This window comes from Macrotis lagotis, chromosome X (genome assembly GCF_037893015.1).
Source record: "Macrotis lagotis isolate mMagLag1 chromosome X, bilby.v1.9.chrom.fasta, whole genome shotgun sequence".
Taxonomy (NCBI): domain Eukaryota; kingdom Metazoa; phylum Chordata; class Mammalia; order Peramelemorphia; family Peramelidae; genus Macrotis; species Macrotis lagotis.
In genome coordinates, this window is record NC_133666.1 from 670093729 (window position 1) to 670115056 (window position 21328).

General features: G+C 43.8%; 1 protein-coding gene across 2 annotated transcripts; it reads right to left on the reverse strand.

Moving 5' to 3' along the window:
- Window positions 1-1338: 1338 nt before the first annotated feature.
- Window positions 1339-21188, reverse strand: LOC141501534 (MORN repeat-containing protein 3-like). 2 transcript variants are annotated; one of them, XM_074205580.1, is made up of 8 exons: window positions 21085-21188; window positions 10005-10174; window positions 7453-7607; window positions 6443-6602; window positions 4156-4340; window positions 2369-2555; window positions 1989-2060; window positions 1339-1573 (listed from the first exon to the last, which is right to left on the reverse strand). In XM_074205580.1, the coding sequence occupies exons 2-6, from the start codon at window positions 10147-10149 to the stop codon at window positions 2487-2489; spliced, it is 714 nt and encodes a 237-aa protein (XP_074061681.1). In that variant the 5' UTR covers window positions 10150-10174; window positions 21085-21188; the 3' UTR covers window positions 1339-1573; window positions 1989-2060; window positions 2369-2486. The 2 variants fall into 2 exon arrangements, with proteins under 2 accessions (XP_074061681.1, XP_074061679.1); XM_074205578.1 differs by lacking the exon at window positions 21085-21188 and adding an exon at window positions 14509-14612.
- Window positions 21189-21328: the final 140 nt, after the last annotated feature.

Sequence of the window (21328 nt, forward strand, 5' to 3'; positions counted from 1 at the left end):
CTTAAAGAGGCAGGGGTCTGAAAGCCTGGTACAGGGCCCCCGAGTTGGATTTTGAGTAAAGGAGTCCCACCTCTGCTAACTCAGGAGTGATCTTGTGCTGCCTTTCTTGGCCTCTGTTCCCCCATCTGTAAAATGAAGGGCTTGGACCAAGGTCCTTTTCGGCTCTGACATTTGATATCCTCCTTGGTCTCGCTTCTTTGAGCAGTGGCCAGCCTCCCAGAGCCCTCCAATGTGTTGGTGATTTTATACCTTTTTCTATGAAATGCACATATTTTACAAAGAGTCTTTATTTTGAAATAAACCCCAGTCTACAAAGTCAAAGCAGTGTGTGTATCATGGTGGGACTGAGCGAATCCCTAAGGGAAGGATACTCTGCTCCCCATGTGAGTATATGCCAGCCTGCCCCTCCTCTCTCATGGGCATGGACCAAAAAAGGGAATCAGGAAAGGACATTTATTCAATGCCCATGCCAGCCACTGTGCTATGTGTTGTAAAGATGTCTCATTTGAGATTTTATATCTATATAGATATAATCTTTGATCCTGAGCAGGGGCAGTGTGGTCTGCCTGGTCCTAGACCTGGCCATGATTCTAGATGACAGATGGCTCATGTACTAAGATCTTGGAGTCTTAGTGGACTGCCAGTCTGATTCGTTCAGATGACATGAGTGACCTTGCTCATGGGCTCTTAGGCTAAGTTATTAAGGGTCCAGAATGTGGGTGTGTGAATCCCCTGCCCTGGTTAGCCCGTAGCCAGAGTCTTTAGTTACAGCTTTTAGGAAGAATACTGGCATACCCATTCATAGAGTAAGTCTATCAGAGGGGACCTATGTTTGGAAGGGCCATGGGAGAATTATTTGAAGGACCTGGGAATGTTTAGCCTAGAGCAGAGAAGGCTTGGAGAAAGGATATATGTATATGTGCCTGGAGATACTCACAGGTGTTTGGTTCTGGTTGGCCCTAGGGACGGGCATTCTTTGCCTAGTGCAGGGGAGAATACAGAGGAGGGTATTGTCCCTGCCTTAAAGGAACCCAGAAGTGTGGGGGAAGACCCAAGCTCCCAGTCATGGATGGTGCCCAGGGCCAACACAGGATCACAGAGAAAGGGGGCAATGGGGCTGGCTCTGCTGCCCAGGGCCAATCAGAAATGCCTTTATGGCACTTGAAGGGCAGGGGGCCCTCCTTCTATTCCAGCCTGGGGCCAGGCCGGGAAGTCTTTTTGAGATGACCACAATCCCTTCATTGTGAGGATTAAGCATTTCCTTCAAAACCCTGACACTTGCTCTCAGCCTCAACAAGCCCAGCATTCTCTGACAACGAATTTTCAGAACCCAGGATATGTTGGTAAATTTTTATGACCAAATCTTTACTAAGATTAAAGAAAAATCCCTCAAAACACTCTTCATATAATGCTTTTGGGTGAAAAGGGGTGCAGGGAGTCTACATCTTGATGGTCAGAGAACAGAGTCCCCAGTTTGGGAGCCAGGTGCCTTGAGTTCTAGTCCTGCCCTCAGCAGCTAACTGGCTCTGTGACCTTGGCAAATTAGCTGGCCTCTCTGGGCCAGACTCCTCATCTGTAAAAGAAGAACTAAGACTAAATGGACTCTAATATTTCTCAAGTTCTGAATTTGTGCTAAAACCTTTCTCTGTTCTGAAAATTATTGTTCTAAGCCCCTTCCCAGCCCTGACCTCTGTTCTAAGGTCCTTCCCAATCCTGAACTATGTTCTAAGCCCCTTCCCCACCCTGATCTGTATTATAAGCCCCCTCCCAACCCCAAACTATGTTCTAAGCCCCCTCCAGCCCTGACCTCTGTTCTAAGCTCCCTCCCAACCCTGACCTGTGTTCTAAGCCCCTTTCCTGCCCTGATCTGTGTTCTAAGCCCCATCCCAAACCTGATCCGTGTTTTAAGACCTCTCCCAGCCCCACAGTATCAGTGAGGAATGTTGGAGCTGGGTAGATATTCCCCAATAGCCATGTCTTCGATTTACCCAGTGAGTTGTTAAGCAGAGCTGGATGAGGCCTAGGTTATCTCACTTGCTATGCTCTTTAAGACTGGAGAGCTGTTGGGAGTAAAAAGAGTTTCAGGCTGAAGGCTGAGAGAGAATCACTCTGCCTTGGGCAAAGCGGCTGACCCTGGGATGCAAGGCCGGCCACCCTCTCTGGTCCAGCTGCCCATTCCTTTGGCAGAATGGTGGCTGGAGGGAGGGGGAATTGCCAGCGTGTGTTTGGAGTCATTTAACAACAGAGAGCTACTTTCAGTCTGCACACCCCCATCCCAGATCTGTCCCCCCCAAAGCCCCCTCAGAGGGAATGAAGTGAGGGCAGACACAGGGCCCCTTTACATCTTCCCTTTACCAGCTTGACCTACCCTGAATGGCCTCCCCCCAAGGACCCTGATGACTTGGCCTTGGGGAAGGGGGGACTCCCGATCAGTCCCCCCATTGCATCCACTGATTCAGTCCCTGTCATTGCTTCTACTGATGGTTTCAATCATTCCCTTGTAAGTACGGGGCTACGGCGTCCTCCAGCACCTGATCCGGATTCAGCAGTTCAATCTAGAGGGAAGAGATGAGCCCGAGGGTCAGTGTGAACTCTGGAAAGGTGAGGGAGGTGCTGACCCTGGGAGCTGAGCTGCCATCTAAAACCTCCTGCCAACCCGACCTGTCCTGGCCAAGGCCAGCCCTGAGTTCTCTAACAAAAGGCTCTTGTTTCTCCCTTGGGGCCCACCCGGATTTGGGTGTGTCCTGTCTCCTTCCCTGTGGGAGGAGGGATGGGACTGAGCAAGAAGAGAGGTGGGTGACTCTCCTGCCAAGGCCTTGCAAGGTAAGTAGCCAACTTAGCAGCTGGGCTTCTGAGCCCCAACATTTGGGGTCCTCCCCAGAGTGGATGTGGAGACAGGCCAAAGCACCTTGTGGTCTGATACACATAAATTGTTTGATCCTCACAGCAGCTCATGAGGGTGTGATTTGTCCAGGTCATAAATCTGTCCTCTTAGGTAGGATTCGAACTTAGATCTTCCCACTTTCAAATCCAGTGTCTCAATCACTCCCCATGCTGCCTTCCCACCTTAAAGGATCATAGCATCATAGGCCAAGGGCTGGGAAGGGCATCAAAGGCTGCCAAAACCAACCATCCACCTGCAGATGAGGAAACTGGGGACAAAGGACTTGCCCAGTGCCCCTAGGCAATAAGAATCAGAGTCTGGATTTGAACCTAGGCCAAGGTAATGCCCATCCATCCCCCTGCATGTACCAGGTTATGAGGTGGGCAGTATACTTGTTGTGTGATAGGGCTAGAGAAATGAAAACGACTTGCTCCGGGTCTACAAATTGAACCCAAGTCTTCTGGGAGGTTTTGCTTGTTAGACTGTCCCACTGTAGGATCTTGATTTTCCTGTGTCCTGGGAGGATTGCTACAACCTCCTAAATGTATGGATGCTCAGGCAGAAAGGGGGTGATAGAGAGAATGACTCCTTCATTTCCCTTACAGCACAACTTGGGTGCCATTTACTAACCAAGACCTTTCCTCACCATGGGCATTTTATCTTCTTTTAAAAATTTTTTATTTAATGCAATAGGGTTAAGTGACTTGCCCAAGGTCACACAGCTAGGCATTAAGTGTCTGAGGCTGTATTTGAACTCAGATCCTCCTTACTCCAAGACCAGTGCTCTATCCACTGGGCCACCTAGCTGCTTTGGCATTTTCTGTAAACACCTTTGTCAAATTTGGTGTCCTTTCTATTGGTACTTGTGTGTGTGTAAATGATGAGGCTGAAAATGTTTCTTCCTTTGTTTTTGAACTCCCACCACCCAAGAGCATGCCCGGTACATTTTTATGGTTGGGGTTGGGGTGGGGGAAGAAGCCCAGATCTGGGATTTTTATCCCTCTAGGGAACTTATTTTGAGAAAATTTTCTCCATAATGCAGACTGCCATCTGCTTTGCATCATAGAACCTTAGAGATCTATTTAGGCCAAGTTTGAGGGGACAGGGAGAGGTTAAGGGAAGTCATCCACAGGATTACACAATCAGAATTTGAACCTAGGTCCTTCCAATCTCTATATGGTATGCCAGGGTTCTAGGGGCTTAATAGAATGTTGGATTGATGCTTTTTTGGAAAAGGAGGAAAAAAGAGTGGATGCATGTAGCCAACTGACCTTTGGAATGGGGTACTGGGTGGGTTCAGGAGCTTCATCTCGACCAAAGTCGATCATGGTTCCACATTTGGGAATATCATCTACCCAGAAGCCCTCAAAGAGTTGCCCATGGTCCAGATAGAAGAAGCGGCCAGTCCCATTCTTCTTCCCATTTTGCCAGAAACCTTCATAGCGGTTTCCATTACCTGTAGAGGAGTAAAGGGGAGAGAAAGAGTGCTAGCCCAGCCGGCACTGGATTTGAACCTAGGCCCTCTGGATCCAGATCCAATATCCATCCATCCATCCATCCATCCATCCATCCATCCATCCATCCATCCATCCATCCATCCCACTGTACTAGGGTGTGAGGTGGGAGTATAAATAGTTTAAATCCCTCTTTTGTATGATGGCGCTAGAGAAAGGAAAAGGACTTGCTCTGGGGTCTACAAATAGAACCCGGACCTCCTGGGGCGTCTTTGTGTCATTTTCCCATCATAACTGATACAGTTTAGTCGAAGAACAGCTGGTACCGAGAAGGTAAGTGAATGTTGAAGGAAGAAAATACTATTTGAATTTTATGAAGGATGATTCTGGGCTGAGGGGGGAGGGATGGAGGGAAGAAGTACCAGACAGAAGGGGGAGGCTCCCGACTGCCCATCTAGGAACTAAGACCTTCAATAGCTCACTTCCCTCTCCTGAGCAAGGTGTAGTATCTGAAGGTAACTACCATAAACAAAAATGTGTCTGAGGAATTCAGAGAAACCTAGAGAGACAGACCTCGGTGAACAGAGGCAGAGCAGAGCAATCAGAACCAGAAGAACAGATTACTCAGTGACCACAATAATGTCAAGAAAAGCAACAGACCAAGACTAGGACACATTCATTTTCAGACATTACCAATATGTTGACTTGTTTGCTTGAGTGTATTTAGCAGTTACAAGGGAGAATGGAGAGGAGATGGGGTTCATTGGGAAGTGAAATGAAAATGAGATTTTAAACTCAGCAATAAAAATAATTTCACAAACTGGCGCAGGATCGGAGAAAATGTTGGACTTAAGAGTCAAAAAGAACCTGTTTCACTACTTGTGTGAATATGGCTAAGTCACCTAAACTATAGAATCTCACTTTTCTTAAGTGTAAAATAGGGGTGATAATACATGTAATACCTAGGCTTGTGAGACTCAAAGATCATGGTTAATTGAGCACTCTGCAAAATTTTAAAGCATTATTTTTTTTTCTTTTTGACTGGGCAATGGGGTTAAGTGACTTGCCCAAGGTCACACAGCTAGATAATTATTAAGTGTCTGAGGCTGGATTTGAACTCAGGTCCTCCTGACTCCAGGGCTGGTGCTCTATCCACTGCAGCACTAGCTTCCCTAAAAGCATTATTAAGAGCATAGAATTGAAGGTCTAAGCAGGAATTTTTAATTAGGGTGTCTGTTTGTGTGTGTGTGTGTGTGTGTGTGTGAGAGAGAGAGAGAGAGAGAGAGAGAGAGAGAGAGAGAGAGAGATTGTTTTTAGGTACATAAAATACATGGGATTACAAAGGAAGCTAATTAGATATCACCAAAAAAATTTTTTTAAGCTCATGACCCCCCCATCCTATATCTAGAAAGGACCAAAATGACTGTCAAGTGCAACTTCCTAATTTTATAGATGAGGAAACTGAGACCCAGAGAGATTAAGTAACTGAAGTCTTTATCTAAATGGCATAAAGGAGTTTTTTAATTTTGGGGGGGGGTTACAAGGCAAATGGGGTTAAGTGACTTGCCTACGGCCACACAGCTAGGTAATTATTAAGTGTCTGAGGCTGGATTTGAACTCAGGTCCTCCTGACACCAGGGCTAGTGCTCTGTCTACTGCGCCACTTAGCCACCCCATAAAGGATGTTTTCAAAGAAATATAGGTATAATTCAAAAAGGATGAGTAGTTTGTTCACATAGCAAAAGCAAAGATGGCCAATGGATAGCATGAGGGCTTCATGGTAACCTCAAAAAAAGGCAGGAGGCCTGAAGGAAGCCCTCTAGCACAATGGTACAACTCAGGAGACAATGTGGATAAGAACTGCCTAGGATGGGTGGGCATGGATAAATTGGAATCTGCATCTTTGGAGAAAATGTTCTTCACATGGATGAGATCACAGAATGTTGGGTATGTTGGAGTATACATTCCCTTGTCATCCAATTTGAATACTCTTTGTTGTTGGGACATGCTGAGCTGCCAGATGGCACACATATTTATTTGACTTCTGTTGGACAATTTGGTAAATATATAATTTTTGAGAATGAACTCACTAGATGTGACTTACTTAGGCGAAGCATGCCCTCCCCTTCTTTCTGGCCATGACTCCACTGGCCCTCGTAGATGTCTCCATTGGCATAGTACATGCGACCCCAGCCACCTCGAAGGCCATCTTGCCACTCTCCTTCATAATATTCATTGGGTCCAAAGTATCTAATGCCATAGCCCTGCAAGAGGCAGAGGGGTCAATCCACCTCAATATCCCTTCAATCGACAATTAAGAATCCTCTCAAGTCCATGACCTAGTGAAAGAACAATAACTCCCATTCTAGAAATGAGAAAATTAAGACCAAGAGGGCATTATATGTCTTGCTCACTGGGGTCACACAGAATCAGAATTTGGTGGGGTTTTTTGTTTTTGTTTTTGCAAGGCAATGGGATTAAGTGACTTGCCCAAGGCCACATAGCTAGGTAATTGTTAAGTGTCTGAGGTCACATTTGAACTCAGGTACTGCTGACTCCAGGGCTGGTGCTCTATCCACTACACCACCTAGCCTCCCCTCTCTTCCACCTTTTCTTACCATTCATAATAGCATGGGAAGTTTTTAGTCTGTGGGAAGCCTAGCGGTACCGGAGAGGCTATAACAAAGGCCCCCATCCTAGAAAATAAAGCCAGGAAATGAGAGACCTAGGGTGTGGGTGGCACCTTTTAGGGGAGCAGGAAGGAGAGGTTTCCTAGCCCTCCCCCAGTTTCAGGGTAGGAGGAAGACCTAGCCCCATGGCCAACTTTGCCTCCCTGTATCTCTCTTTTCTCCTGCTTCCTGTTTGATAAGGGTTTGGTTCCTGTGATATTGAAGGGAGTTGACCCTGAGGTTCCCTCTATCACCCTCTCTCAGACCTCTTCTCCTTGATTTTTGAGTGCCTCCTCCTTTAATGTCGGGGTTGATTTTCCCTTAACCTCCCCAGATAAAGCAGCAGCCTCTGCAGTCTCCCCAAGCCCAGTCTGGCAGCCCTAGCCCTCTTTCCCTTGAACCCCTACTCCAGATCTCCTCTTGCTGAGGAACAGTTCAAACTCACAGCTTTTTTGTCGTTTTTCCACCAGCCAGCGTAGACCTTCCTATACTTATTCTTAGAGTCAGGAAGACTGAGGATCCCATAACCATCTCTCTTCCCAAACTTCCATTCTCCATGGTAGATAGCTCCACTTTTTTTCCATCTTTGGATTCCTTTTCCTGATGGGAAGAAACACCAGACATGACTCAGATTACCTTCCTATCTTCTCCCTGAAGGAAGTGTTTCCCATTTGGACTTCAACTGTGATTTCCTTACCCAACACTTCTCTGAACCTGTTTCCTAGTTCTGAGACAAAGTTCAACAGAAAAACCCTACTTCCAAGGTCAGTATTCCCATTCCTTGTCATTGGGCTCCCCTAAGATGCCAAACTGGTTTATTTTCTTGGAGATAAGAGTCCAGAGAAGAGTGCCTAGGGATTCAGGATATCTGAAGTTGGTCAGACCTGACCATGTTACTCCCAAACTCATAGAATCCACTTGATTTCCTAAAGACCTAGCTTTCCAACCTCATTACACATTATCCCCCCCTTCCTGTACGCTACAATCCAACCAAACCAACCTGCTTGTGATTCTTTACCTTCTACATTAATTATCTTCCATCACCATCCATGCAATGAGCTAGTCACTATTCATGGGAAAACCTTTTTTTTCCCAAGACTCTGTCTCCCTGAATCCCCAACTTCCTTCAGGATCCACCTTCTTCTTCTACAGATAGATTTTTGTGACTCCTTCCTTACCTCTAGGCTCTGGTAGTGCCCTCTCTCCCAAAATTACCTTGTAACCCAAATTTATTTGTGCCTTTGAATGTATAACATCTCTGGGGGCGGCTAGGTGGCGCAGTGGATAGAGCACCGGCCTTGGAGTCAGGAGTACCTAGCAAGCCACTTAACCCCATTGCCTTGAAAAATCTAAAAAAAAAAAGAATTTATAACATCTCATTTTATCATCACAACTACCCTGGGAGAAGGGAATTCCCTTATTCCACGTGATTGCCCCAAATTCACAAGACTAGAAGTGTTGGAGGTCAGATTTGAACCCAAGTCTTCCTGAGCTCCAAGTCCAGCACTACTAACTGCCCCTTATTTTGTATACTGTATTTTCTTTATAGGAGGAGTCTTTATATATAGGAGTCTTTATAGACTCACCTAAGTAAATATCTCCTCTCTTGATAGAATGTCAGCATCCTGAGGACCCCATGTCTGGTGTCTCTTCCTAACAGGGAAAAGGAATCCAGACATGGAAGTTTGGGAATAGATAGTAAATGGGATCCTCAGCCTTCCCGTCTCTGAGAATAAGTTTGAGGGTCTCCCCTGGATAGTGAGAAAGGGTCACAAAGCTGTTTCAGTGATATCTGTATGTCCCCAGCACTTAGTTGCTACACAGCCCAAGGTCGCCTTGCTCAAAGATCTTTATCTTATCCTGCCCAGCCCAGGAGGAAGGAGCGATTTTTGAAGGGCTCTACTTCCTAGCATCTTCCACAGAACCGAAAATCTAGAACTGGAAGGGAACTCAAGAGGCCCACCTGGTTCAACTCCCTTATTTTACAAATGAGGAAACTAAGGCCCAGGGAAGTTACATGACTTACCCAAGGTCACACAGGTAGGAAGCTTCCTCCTTTACCTGTTAGAAATCCATGTGAAACATAAAAGCTAGTTATAAGGATTCATGATTGCCAGATTGGGGCCCATACGCTAGTTGATATGTATGTGAGAGGGGCTTTGTGTGCCAGAAAAAATAAAATTAATTGACAGGCATTTATTAAGCACCCACTGAATGCAAGCAGGGCACTGTGTTTGATGCTGAGAATACAAAGACTGCCTTTTCTAGAAGAGCTGTTTTTTGGTTTTTTGCAAGGCAGTAGGATTAAGTGACTTGTCGAAGGTCACACAACTAAGTAAGTATTAAGTATCTGAGGTCAGATTTGACCTGAAGTCCTCCTGACTCCAGGGCCAGTACTCTGTCCACTGTGCGACCTAGCTGCCCCCAAGCTAGGAAAAACTTGAGGCCAGTTTTGAACTTGAGTCTTTCTGCCTCCAGACCTCTTAATCATTGGAGTCTGCGGATATGGTAAAAGGGACTTCCCTGAACCTCTGACCCTCGAGAAAATGGGCATGTTTTAAAAGTCTAAGAGCTGGGGTGGGGGGGGGCAGCTAGGTGGTGCAATGGATAGAGTACTGGCCTTGGAATCAGGAGTACCTGGGTTCAAATCCAACCTCAGACATTTAATAATTACCTAGCTGTGTGGCCTTGGGCAAGTCACTTAACCCCATTGCCTTGAAAAATCTAAAAAAAAAGCCTAAGAGCGGGGGCAGCTAGGTGGTGCAGTGGATAGAGTACCAGCTCTTGGAGTCAGGAGGACCTGAGTTCAAATACAGCCTCAGATGCTTGATAATTACCTAGCTGTGTGGCCTTGGGCAAGCCACTTAACCCCATTGCCTTGAAAAAACAAAAACAAAAACAAGTCTAAGAGTACCTCCAGAGTCAAGATGACCCCATTGGCCATTGGTTTTGTCAGTTGGGTCCCTGGCCTCATGACAATCATCAGAAGGTCCTTACCGTGTTTCTTGTTGTCTTTCCACTCCCCAACATAGCAGTCGCCATTGACAGCATAAACCTCATGTCTCAGGCCTTCCTTCTGGGCCTTCCTATCCCATTCAACCCACAAGGGTTTAGAAGTCTTGGTGATCTTAGTGATGGGCATGGAGTTCTTAGCTTCAGTGGAGGACCTGAGAGAAGGAGTGGAAACATGAAAGAAAGAGGGACTAGTCTGATGTCAGATTCAGTGTTTGCTTGGGTCAAGGGTTTGGGTCCAGGGACTGTTCCTAGATGTCAATTATTAGATAACATCAAGACGTCATTTCAAGATGTTTTCAGTCCCCAGGGGCGATGTACTGCCCACTGGTACCTTCTTCTGCTTAACTGAGCTCATCCTGACCCTTCAATCCCTTCCATGGGAGCAATGATGACACAATGGATAAGCCAGAGTGGGTGGGCTCAAAGTGGGGATTGTCATGGTATCAGAGCCTTGTGTCCTTATCTGGTGTCCTACAGCAAACCCTTGGTCCCTGGGAATCAACAACAGGGGCTGGAAGAGGTTAGCTGTAGGGGAAAGCCATAGACAGGGAAGAAGAACTAAATTAGGGATAGACATGATTTGGGATAGTGGGGCCAGATATGTTTTCTGGGACAACCCTTTTATGCAGGTCTCCCAGAGACTTTAGGCAATCCCATGAAGCTCCAGACAGACCAGGAGAGGAAGTATTTGGATTTTGGGGGTCCAGGTCTGGGGCCCCATGTCTAAGAGGATCTTAGTAGCAGAGATTCCCTGGGATCTGGGAAGGGGGTCCTGAATGGGATATCTGTAAGCAAACTGGAGCCATATTATCTTCTGTCCAGATTGGGTATGGGGGCAGTAATGGAACCACCAAATGATGACATAGTTGCAAGGAATCTTAAATGGGAGAATGTAAGAGCTTGAAGGGACCATAGATTGCAAGAGCAGAGCCCAAAGCTGATCAACAGTACCAGGAAGAAGCAGAGGCAAAGGACATCAGAATTGGAAGAGACCAAAGAAGACAAAATACCAGACCTGGGAAGGATCTTAGAACATAGCATGTCAGAGATAGGAGAAACCTTAGGACATTGACTATCTGAGCTGGTTGGGACCACAGAACACAGAACATGAGATCTAGAAGAGACCATAGAACATAGGCCTTAGAGGCTGGGAAAAAACTTAGCACAAACTCAGAAACTGGTCCCAGAAAACAACATAGTGACTTAGAAAACTACAAATTAACATTATCTATGTTTTATTGTATTTGAATTTTGTTAAATATTTCCTGGTTGTATTTTGATCTGGTTTAGGCCACAACTTGGGAATTTTGCTCATCCCAACAGATTTGAGAGTGTTGAACCCTTTGCCTTAGAGCACATGATTTCAGGGCTGGTAGGGAAAATATCACAGGCAGGTGGGACAGAATTTCAAAGCTGGGAAGGATCCCAGAACCTAGAACATCAAAGTTGAGAGACCTCTTATAATAATGTCAGAGCTATGAGGGTCTAAGCATAGAACAATCCAGAACTGAGAGGGTCTTAGACTACTCAGTGTCTGAGCTGGGAGAGCTGTTAGAACATAGGATGTCAGAGCTGGGTGAGGGAACTCTGAGAACACTGAATGTCACAGCTGGATGGGGCCTCAGAATACAGAACATCAGAGTTGCGAGGGGTCTTTGGAGACCATCTGGTATAACTCCCCAATTTTACCAAAGAAGAAACTGAGGCCTAGAGAGAAAACCTACATATTAACTGTATGACCTTAGACAAGTCACTTAGCCCTTGATTGCCTCTAAATTTTTTTTTTAAAAAAAGAAAAAAATGATACCTCCCCAAGGTCACACAAGGGGTCAATGTTAGGACAGACATTAGAATTCAGACTTCCTTATTTCTAATCCAAAGTCCTGCCTTTCCTTTCTTGCCCCTCCTCCTTCTTCCCCACATCCATAGCCCACAGTAAGTATAATTTTGCCTTGGGAGGAGATGAGGCAAGGTAATTTCTAAGAAGAGGTCACGGGCAACATTTCTGACTCTGAGATTTCATGTCACTCTCTACGATTTCTTTTTAAGTTCTAGGATTCTAAGAAATTTGACCAACAGCCAGGAGGTGGAAGAAAGGCCTCCCCATTTAAGGAAATAGCTCAGATAACCCTAATCCCCCAAACTTTTACTTGCTAACTGTGTTGGAGTTTGTGCCTTGGTTATTTGTTCATTTCTTTTCCCTATATTGTTACATTTTTCAATTCTTTGAAAGCAGTATTTTTTTAAAAACTATATTTTTGTATTTACAATTCCTAGCCCAGAGACCTTGCACCTAACAGAAGCTTAATAAATGTTTGTTGTAGTCAACAGAATTGAGGGGAAATATTGCATGGGGAGAATTTCTATCAAGGATGCTTCTCAGTATGTAACACTCTGGGTCTTCATACAATAATGACAGCACTTTGAACAACTGAAGAACTCTGATTGACAGAAAAGATCACTTGGAAGGGATTCCAGAGGACTCCCCGTTCCGTTCCCTTCCTTGCCCCTCTCCCCACCCCAACAGGGGATGGACTCATGGGACAGAATGAGACAAACATTTTTGGGACCTGACCAATGTAGGAATTGGCCTTCTTTAACTATGTGTTTTTGTCTTCTCAATGTTAGGGGAGAGGCAGAAAAATAAAATACTTGATAATTGAAAAAAAATTTTAACTATTTCTCGAGGTCCAGAATGCATTAGGTAATCTTTAGGACTTGGGGGGGGTGGTAGAGGAAATGGGCATTGATTAGTAATAATAGCTGATCATTCTAGAGCTAAAAAGTTGCAAAACACAACATTCCTGGTCTCAAAAGAGACCTGTGTTTATAACAGGCTCTGAGAGTAACAAGCAGCTGGTATTATCCCCATTTCACAGAAGACAAAACTGAGACAGAGAAATGAAGGGATTTGTCCCTAAGTCATCTAATTCTGGGGTCACAGCAGGATTTTGAACTTTGGACTCTCCAGACAACAAGCCAATGGTGATGATATTGGTCTTGAAAGACCATGGGGGCAGCTAGGTGGAAACTTAATTACCTAGCTGTGTGCCCTTGGGCAAATCACTTAACTCCATTGCCTTGCAAAAATGAAAAGAAAAGAAAAGGAAAGGAAAGGAAAGAAAAGAAGGAAGGAAGGAAGGAAGGAAGGAAGGAAGGAAGGAAGGAAGAAAGAAAGAAAAAGAAAGAAAGAAAGAAAGAAAGAAAGAAAGAAAGAAAGAAAGAAAGAAAGAAAGAAAGAAAGAAAGAAAGAAAGAGAAAGAAAGTGAGGGGGAATTGGGCTAAGTCACCAGCCTCACTTTCTCTCTGGTCCAGTGGCCAGGTATGGATCAGGAAGACTGGAGGTGGCCCTGGATGTGAGGCAATTGGGGTTAAATGACTTGCCCAAGATCACACAGTAGTGTTAAGTGCCTGAGGCTGGATTCGAACTCCCATCCTCCTGATTCCAAGATGGGTGCTCTATCCACCCAGCTGCCCAATGACTAGATGGTACAGTGGACAGAGGCCTGGCCTCGGAATTAGGAGGATGGAAGTCCAAATCCAGCCTCAGATTCAGTTTTGTGTCTCTACATGAAAATTACTTTGTATCTAGAAGATTAAATATTAATAATTGGTGCATGGGGCAGCTAAGTGGCACAGTGGATAGACCATCAACCCTGGAGTCAGGAGGACCTGAGTTCAAATTTGACCTCAGACACTTATTACCTAGCTGTATGACCTTGGGCAAGCCACTTAACCTTATTGTCTTGCAAAAATCAAAACCCCCAAAAAACCAATAACTGGCGCATGGCATTGTGTTAGGCCACTGCCCAGTCACTGGCCACACGGAGGATATATTCTTCTAGACCTCTGCAGCGATGAGTTAAAAAACAAGGTTTTAAGACTGGTTTGCAAGAAAGGCTAAGATGAGCCTGGAGAAAGAAAAGACAATTCTAAGAGGCTGAGATGAGGAGGGAGAGCCAGGACAGCCAAGTGGAAGGGAAAGTGAAGGGGAGCAGCCCATCACCAGCTGGGTCTTGTTAGTGTTCCAGAAGGGAAATACGCCCTGACCAGCTGGTGCCAAATCCCCCATACTACAAAGTTAGAAAATTAAGGCTGAGGGAGGTTAATCGATTTACACAGTAACAAGAAGGGCCCGGACCAGAACTCCAGTGTTCTTGCTCCAAGGTACTCTGGGTAACTCAGGCCCAAGGAGACATCCTTCCTCAGGGGAGAGGGGTTGTGTCCCTCATCCTCATCCTCCCTGGGAGCTTCCCATAGTTCTATGACAAAGATGAGAGCCAAGACTTGGGGGAAGCAGGGGATACCTCATAGAGTACTCCACAGTGGTAGTTAGAGCTGGGGAGTCAGAGAAGGGTTGGGGCTCCCTTTGAGGTGCTCTAGCACCTCTCTGGCTTGTCCAGCCTGGGACCAGGCCAGGAGGCAGGGTCCGGGTCCAATGATTCCTACACATTCTCCTTGCAACCTTCTGGAGCTATGCACTCACCTTGGGGTGCCCGGCTCCTCCTCTGATCCCCAGGAGCCTAAGAATAATCCGTCCAAAACTTTGACCCAGCCTCTGCCTGGCTGCAGAGCAGTGGGTGCTTCCCAGACCCAGGACCCAACTGGGGTCACCCTGGTAACGCTGGGACAACTTTAAAGCAGCCTCGTGTTTGTCTCCTGAGCCAGCTTGGAGCAGAGCCCAGAGGTAGTTGCTATGGTGGGGAGCCTAGAGATCTCTAAGCTCAAGAAGCAAGCTCCTCTCCCCTGCCCCTCCCTTTCCACTGAGGTAGAAATAGAGGGACAGAGAGGGCATGGAGGGGGCAGAGTGAGAAGGAACCCTTAGAAAAAGACCGAGTTTCAGAAGAACATTACTCACACTAACAGGTGATAATACACTCTGATGGATTTGTTCATTCCAACAGTACAATAACCAGACAGTTCTAAAAGATGTGATGGAAAATAAGGAACTAATACATTTAAATGCAGCCCAAAGCTTACTTTCTTCCATTATTAAAAGTTGTCTTATGTATTGTTTTTTTCCTTTTGAATGTTTTTTTCCTTCCTTTTGGATTTGATTCTTCTTTCCTGACATGAATAATATGAATCTATGCTTAGCATAATTACACAGGTAGAGCCTCTATCAGGTTGCTTTCTGTCGGGGGAAGGGGGAGGGAAGGAGGGAGAAAAATGTAAAAACTCAAAACCTTGCCCCAAAAATGACTGGTGAAAATTACCGTTGCATGTTTTTGGTGAGTGAATGAGCTTTGGACTATGAAGGAGAGAGAAAAAAATGGTTACCAGGGAGTCAGAGCTGAAAAAAAAGAAATCAGCAGGCACCTCATAATACTTTACAAAGCTCTCAAGTTGGCAAAGCACTTTACCCAAGTGAAGGAGGCAGGCTGGTGTAATGAGAGGACTTTGGCTTAGGAGCTAGGGATCCTGGCTCAGAATTCTCACTTAAGCTGTAAGACCTTAGGCAAGTCATTGTGGGGCCTCAAGCTACAAAACTTTCCCAGTCATACATTTATGTTAAACATTTATCCCAGCTCTATGTCGAATCCTAGAAGTGTGTAATCTCTAAACTTTGTCCAGCAACAATCCAGGATCCCTTTTGCACCTTACTTGATCTGTTGTTTCAATAGTCACCATTTTATAAATGGGAAAACCGAGGCTCAGAGAAATTAAATAATTTGACCATGGTCACATAAGTTAATAAGGGGCAGAGATTGGCACTGGCCCTGGAGTCAGGAGTTCCTGAGTTCAAATCTGACCTCAGACACTTAATAATTACCCAGCTGTGTGGCCTTGGGCAAACCACTTAACCCCATTGCCTTGCAAAAACTAAAAATAAATAAATAGATAGATAGATAGATAGATAGATAGATAGATAGATAGATAGATAGATAGATAAGGGGCAGAGATAAGATTGAAACCCATCTCTTATTCCCTTCAGGTCTGGACTTTTTCTCCTTCCTTTTGTCTCTCGATTGAATAAGGTATTGATTGTGTATTGAATACCATCTTGGCTGCTGCTGGAGGGAGAAATAAAAGTTAGAGAATATGGGGTCCTGCTTTCTTCACAGACCTCTGTCTAGTAGGTATAAGACACAAATTCCAATCCTTAAAATTCTTATCATGTAATAACTTTTTTTTTTTAAAAAGCGTGGTTTAATGAATAGATTGTTAGGAAGCCCTGGGTTCAAATTCTGCCTAGGGCCTCTAGGTGGTACAGTGGGCAGAGCGCCAGCCCTGAAGTCAGGAAAACCTGAGTCCAAATCAGACACTTAACTAGTTGTATGATCTTGGGCTAGTCATGTAACCCTGATTCTCTCGCATCCAGATCCAAATCTAGTCACTGGACCAGAGGAGAAAGTGAGGCTGGTGACTTAGCACAGCCCCCCTTCACTTAAACCCAACTCATGTGCTTGTCATGGCATTACCTTCCTGATATTTTGGTCTTCTTTGAGAAGGAAGAACAAACATCATCATGCAACCATGGATAAATTGCTTAAACTCTCTGAATCTTTAGCTTCCTTATCTGTAGTGTTTTTCATATCTACTTCAAAGAGTTTTGTGGGAGTCAAATTAGATGTACCAAAAGCATAGCTGCAATTAAGTATGAGTTAATGAGTATTTATCTTCATTTGTACTTTTCTGCATTTCCCAAATTCTAAGCAAGTCACTTAACCTCTGTGGACCTCAGTTTCCTCATATTTAAAATGAGAGAGGTGAGTATAAAAGGAAGAGGGTTTTTTTTTTTTTTTTTAGGGTTTTGCAAGGCAAACAGGGTTAAGTAGCTTGCTCAAAGCCACAACACTAGGTAATTATTAAGTGTCTGAGATCAAATTTGAACTCAGGTCCTCCTGACTCCAGGGCTGGTGCTCTATCCACTGCGCCACCTAGCTGCCCCAGGAAGAGTTTTTACAGTGGAGGAGAAAATGTGTGGTGGTGGCAGGTAACACTTTAACCTCACTCTCGTTGAAATGGGTTGAAAGAGGGAAGAAATATATATATATATATACACACACATTATACATACACATTCATTTGGGTTTAGAAATCTATCTTTTCAACAGAGAAATAAGAAGGAAGGGGAATTATAGAAAGGGGGGTAGTGACAAGAGGGAAAGCAGATTAAGGAAGGAAGAAAAATAGACTGAGGAGGAACAGGTAAAAAAGAGAAAGATAAATAAAAAATTAGGATGGAGGGAAATACATAGTAATCATAACTGTGAATGTGAATGGGATGAACTTTCCCATAAAACAGAAGAGGATAGCAGAATGAATGAGAAACCAGAATCCAACTAATATGTCATTTATAAAAAACACCCTTGAAACCTATATGAATTGATGCATATAAAGTGAAAAGAACAGATCATTGTACACATTAACAGCAATATTATATGATCAAATGTGGCTTAGTGACTCTGAGCAATAAAATGATCTGAGATAATTCCAGAGGACTCATGATGAAAAATGCTATTTACTTCCAGAGAGAAAAATTGATAAACTGAGTGAAAATTAAAGTATAATTTATTCAGGGGCAGCTAGGTGGCACAGTGTATAGAGCACTGGCTCTGGAGTCAGGAGTACCTGAGTTCAAATGAGGCCTCAGACACTTAATAATTACCTAGCTGTGTGGCCTTGGGCAAGCCACTTAACCCTGTTTTCCTTGCAAAAAGAAAAAAGAAAAAAGAAAACCTAAAAAAAAAAAAAGGAATAGTATGGAGGCAGCTAGATGGTGCATGAATAGAGCACCCCCGTCCTGGAGTCAGGAGGACCTGAGTTCAAATTAGACCTCAGACACTTAATAATTACCTAGCTGTGTGACCTTGGGCAAGTCACTTAACCCTATTGCCTTGCAAAAACAAAAAAAAGACAATTAAGAAAAGAATGTAACAAGGTGCCTCCTTCTTCTGTGGACTATGTTTGCCCCTTCATCCTCAGTATTTCACTCTGCTCTTGGTTGGATGCATTGTCTCCTACTGATCCAGTCTCTCTGGCGACATGGTCAACGGAAGGGAGGAGGAAGTTAAAAAAAAAAAAAGAGAAAGTTCTCCCTTTTCTCCCAAAGGTAGTTCCTTCTCAGGGACCTGGCTTTAAACTCTCAAATTGTATCCTCTGAGCTGAACTCTCTTCCACTGGATGATCCAACTAGGATTGAGCAATAGCTGAAATTCCTCCAGCTATTTAATGTCCCCCAGAGGCACGTTAAGCTCCTTTAGTTAGCCTATGGTTATTCACTTCTAGACCTAATCAAAGTGGTTTACACCTTGTAAAGAGATCACTGGGGAGAAACCATTTTGAACATCAAACATTTAAGACCATACTCTGTGATTACATTAGCTGAACTCAAGGTCAATCACTTTCCCCTTCCTTACATATACATTTAAAATATACTTTTCTAGGCACTAGTTATCCACCCCATTACAATATAAGTTTCTTGAGAGCAAAGATATACACACACGTTTGAATTAGGAAATCAATCTTACTTAATAGGGAAGTAGGAGGGGAAGGGGATAGGAGAAAAGAGAGTGGTAATAGAGAGGGCAGATTAAAGGAGGCAGTGGTCAGGAAACAAGCATAGAGAAGGCAAGCAATATGATAATTATACATGTAAAATTATGCAAAATATATTTCCACATTAGCTATGTCACAAAGAAAGCAAGAAAAATAAAGGGGAAAAAACACTCAGATTTCTTCAGTTCTCATCATGTCTTTCAAAACTCAGCTAGATCAAAGAACAATGCTTGAAACATATGGGTGTCTAATAAATGTTGATTCACTGGCTGACTAACCATGCTCAGAATGCTGGCTGATCCCTGTTCAATAAATCCAGCAAGTACCTGTTATCTCCAGGACTAAATAAAAAGTCCTCTGTCTGGTTTTCAAAGCCCTTCATAACCTGACCCCACTTCTACCTTTGGAGTCTTCTTTACTCTCTCCCTCCCACTAATTCCCTATGACACAGTGGCACTGCTGTCCTTACTGGTCCTCTCCATACTCCCTACTCCAGCCAGAGTGAAGTTGCTTGTTTCTCCTCTCATATACACTCTTATACACACCTTTGCAATCACTGCTCCTCATGCCTTTATTTTACCGACTTTTTTTCAGGGTGTGGGAGTAGTGGTTATCACCAGGGCAATGGATAAGAACAGCCCTGGAGTCAGGAGGACCTGAGTTAAAATTTGATCTCAGACACTTAATGATAACCTAGCTGTGTGACCTTAGGCAAGTCACCTAAGCCTGGCAAAAACAAAAAAAAATAAGCTAATAATTAACTTTGCCATTCTGATAGGTTTAAGGTAGACCTCTGAATTGTTTTATTTGCATTTTATTCATCCTGAATTCCTTTTAGACTTAGCTCAAAGGGCACCTTCCTTTTAAAATATTTTATTTCTTTTTTCAACTACATGCAACATAGTTTATGCAATCCTGTTTCTGCAAGGTTTTGATTTTTATATTTTTTCCTCCCTTCCCTGACAGAAAACAATTGGATATAGGCTCTACATTTATGATCATCCTAAATAACAGATCCATATTGATCATATTGTGAGAGAAGAATCAATCATAACAGAAGAAAGAAAATATTAGAAAAAAATGACAATACATAAGACAACTTTAAAAAAATTGAAGATAAACTTTGGTCTTCATTTAAATTCCACAGTTCCTTCTCTGGATATAGAAAGTATCTTCCATCATAAGTCTTTTAAAATTGTATTTGATTATTGTACTGCTGAACAGAACAAGCCCATCATGGTTGATCATCACCCCATGTTGTTGTTAATGTGTACAATGTTCTTCTGGTTCTGCTCATTTCATTCAGCATCAGTCTTTACAGGCTTTTTCTGAAGTCCTATCCCTCATGATTTCTCATAGAGCAATAGTTTCTATCATATACATATACTACAATTTGTTCAGCCAATTCCCAATTGATGGGCATCTCCTCAATTTCCAATTCTTTGCCACTACAAAAAGAGCTGCCATGAATATTCTGGTACATATGGGATTTTTACCATTTTTCATGATCTCTTCAGGATGTAGACCCAGTAGTGGTATTGCTAGATCAAAGGGTATGCACAAGTTTCCTGTTTCTGTTTACTTCTAACCTTTCCTTTGATTTATTCTATATCTTAAATGTAGGGAATGTATAGGGTCTTCAAGGAAGACCAGCCGCTCATTCACTTCTGGTGTCCACCTGGCTCTCAACTCTTACCTGTGGCTCCAACAAGTTGTAGTGTGTGCAGTGGACACACCCAGTGAATGTCTCAGCAGATGGGTTAAACCCAAGTTGAAGATAACCTACAGGCCTCAAATTTATTGATAAATTAGGGGAATGTCTCCTCTGAGCATAAGAAGACTTCTACCAATAGAATGGATGGATGAAAATAATTTGTTCCAATGGCCATGGAGGCAGCTGAAGCGGGTGCTGTGGAGCTTAGAGCTTGGTCAGACATCAAAGATACCAATAGTATCCATCCACTGCATCTAGGGCCATCATCATTCATCTTAAGTTTTGTCCTCCTTCTCTGGAAGAGAGTGTGGCTCATGACTCTTTGCTACTCTGTCTCACTTAAATCTAATTCACAAACAAGTTAAGACATCATCACCCATGATGTCTTTGGTCCTCTTCAAAAAGAAAAAAGAAGGAACAGCATCTTGCATGTATTTACTTATTATTTTCTCCTTTAGAATGTAAGCTCCTTGAGGACAGCAACTGCTTTTTCAGCATAGTTTCTAGCACAGCAGAACTACTTAATAAAGGATTCCTAGTCGACTGAAGTTATTCATATTATTATAGTATCTGTTTCATAGTATCATTGTGAGGGTCAAATGAACCAAGGTATATAAAATGCTTTGAAAACTTTGAAGCGATATGTGTTCATTATCATGACCAATTCTCTCAAACAGAATCTTGCTGAATCTAACAAGTCTGGTTCCTTCAGTGAGAGAAGATCAAGATTCCAAATACTTCATCGCCTCGGGGATTTCAGCCACCATGTCTACAGGCTCCCTGGAAGATGCCATTGTTGAGGTGTTTATCACACAAGAAACCAACCATTCTGCCCAGATACCTTACCTTTTAGGACAAACTGTTCCTTAGGTTGGAGTTGTGGTCATACATTGTGATCATGCCTATCCAGGAGCTCCTACAATGTTGGAAGAAAATCCTCAAGGTTTTGAGAAAAAATCAAACTCCTCTATATCCATTCACTAGAGGCCCTGTGCCCTATTCATCCTGCTGGCTCCATCTCTATGAGATACTCCAGCCAGGACTTAGCTGGCTTATAGAGCAGACTGTAGGGCCAGAGGAGGCTGGCAGT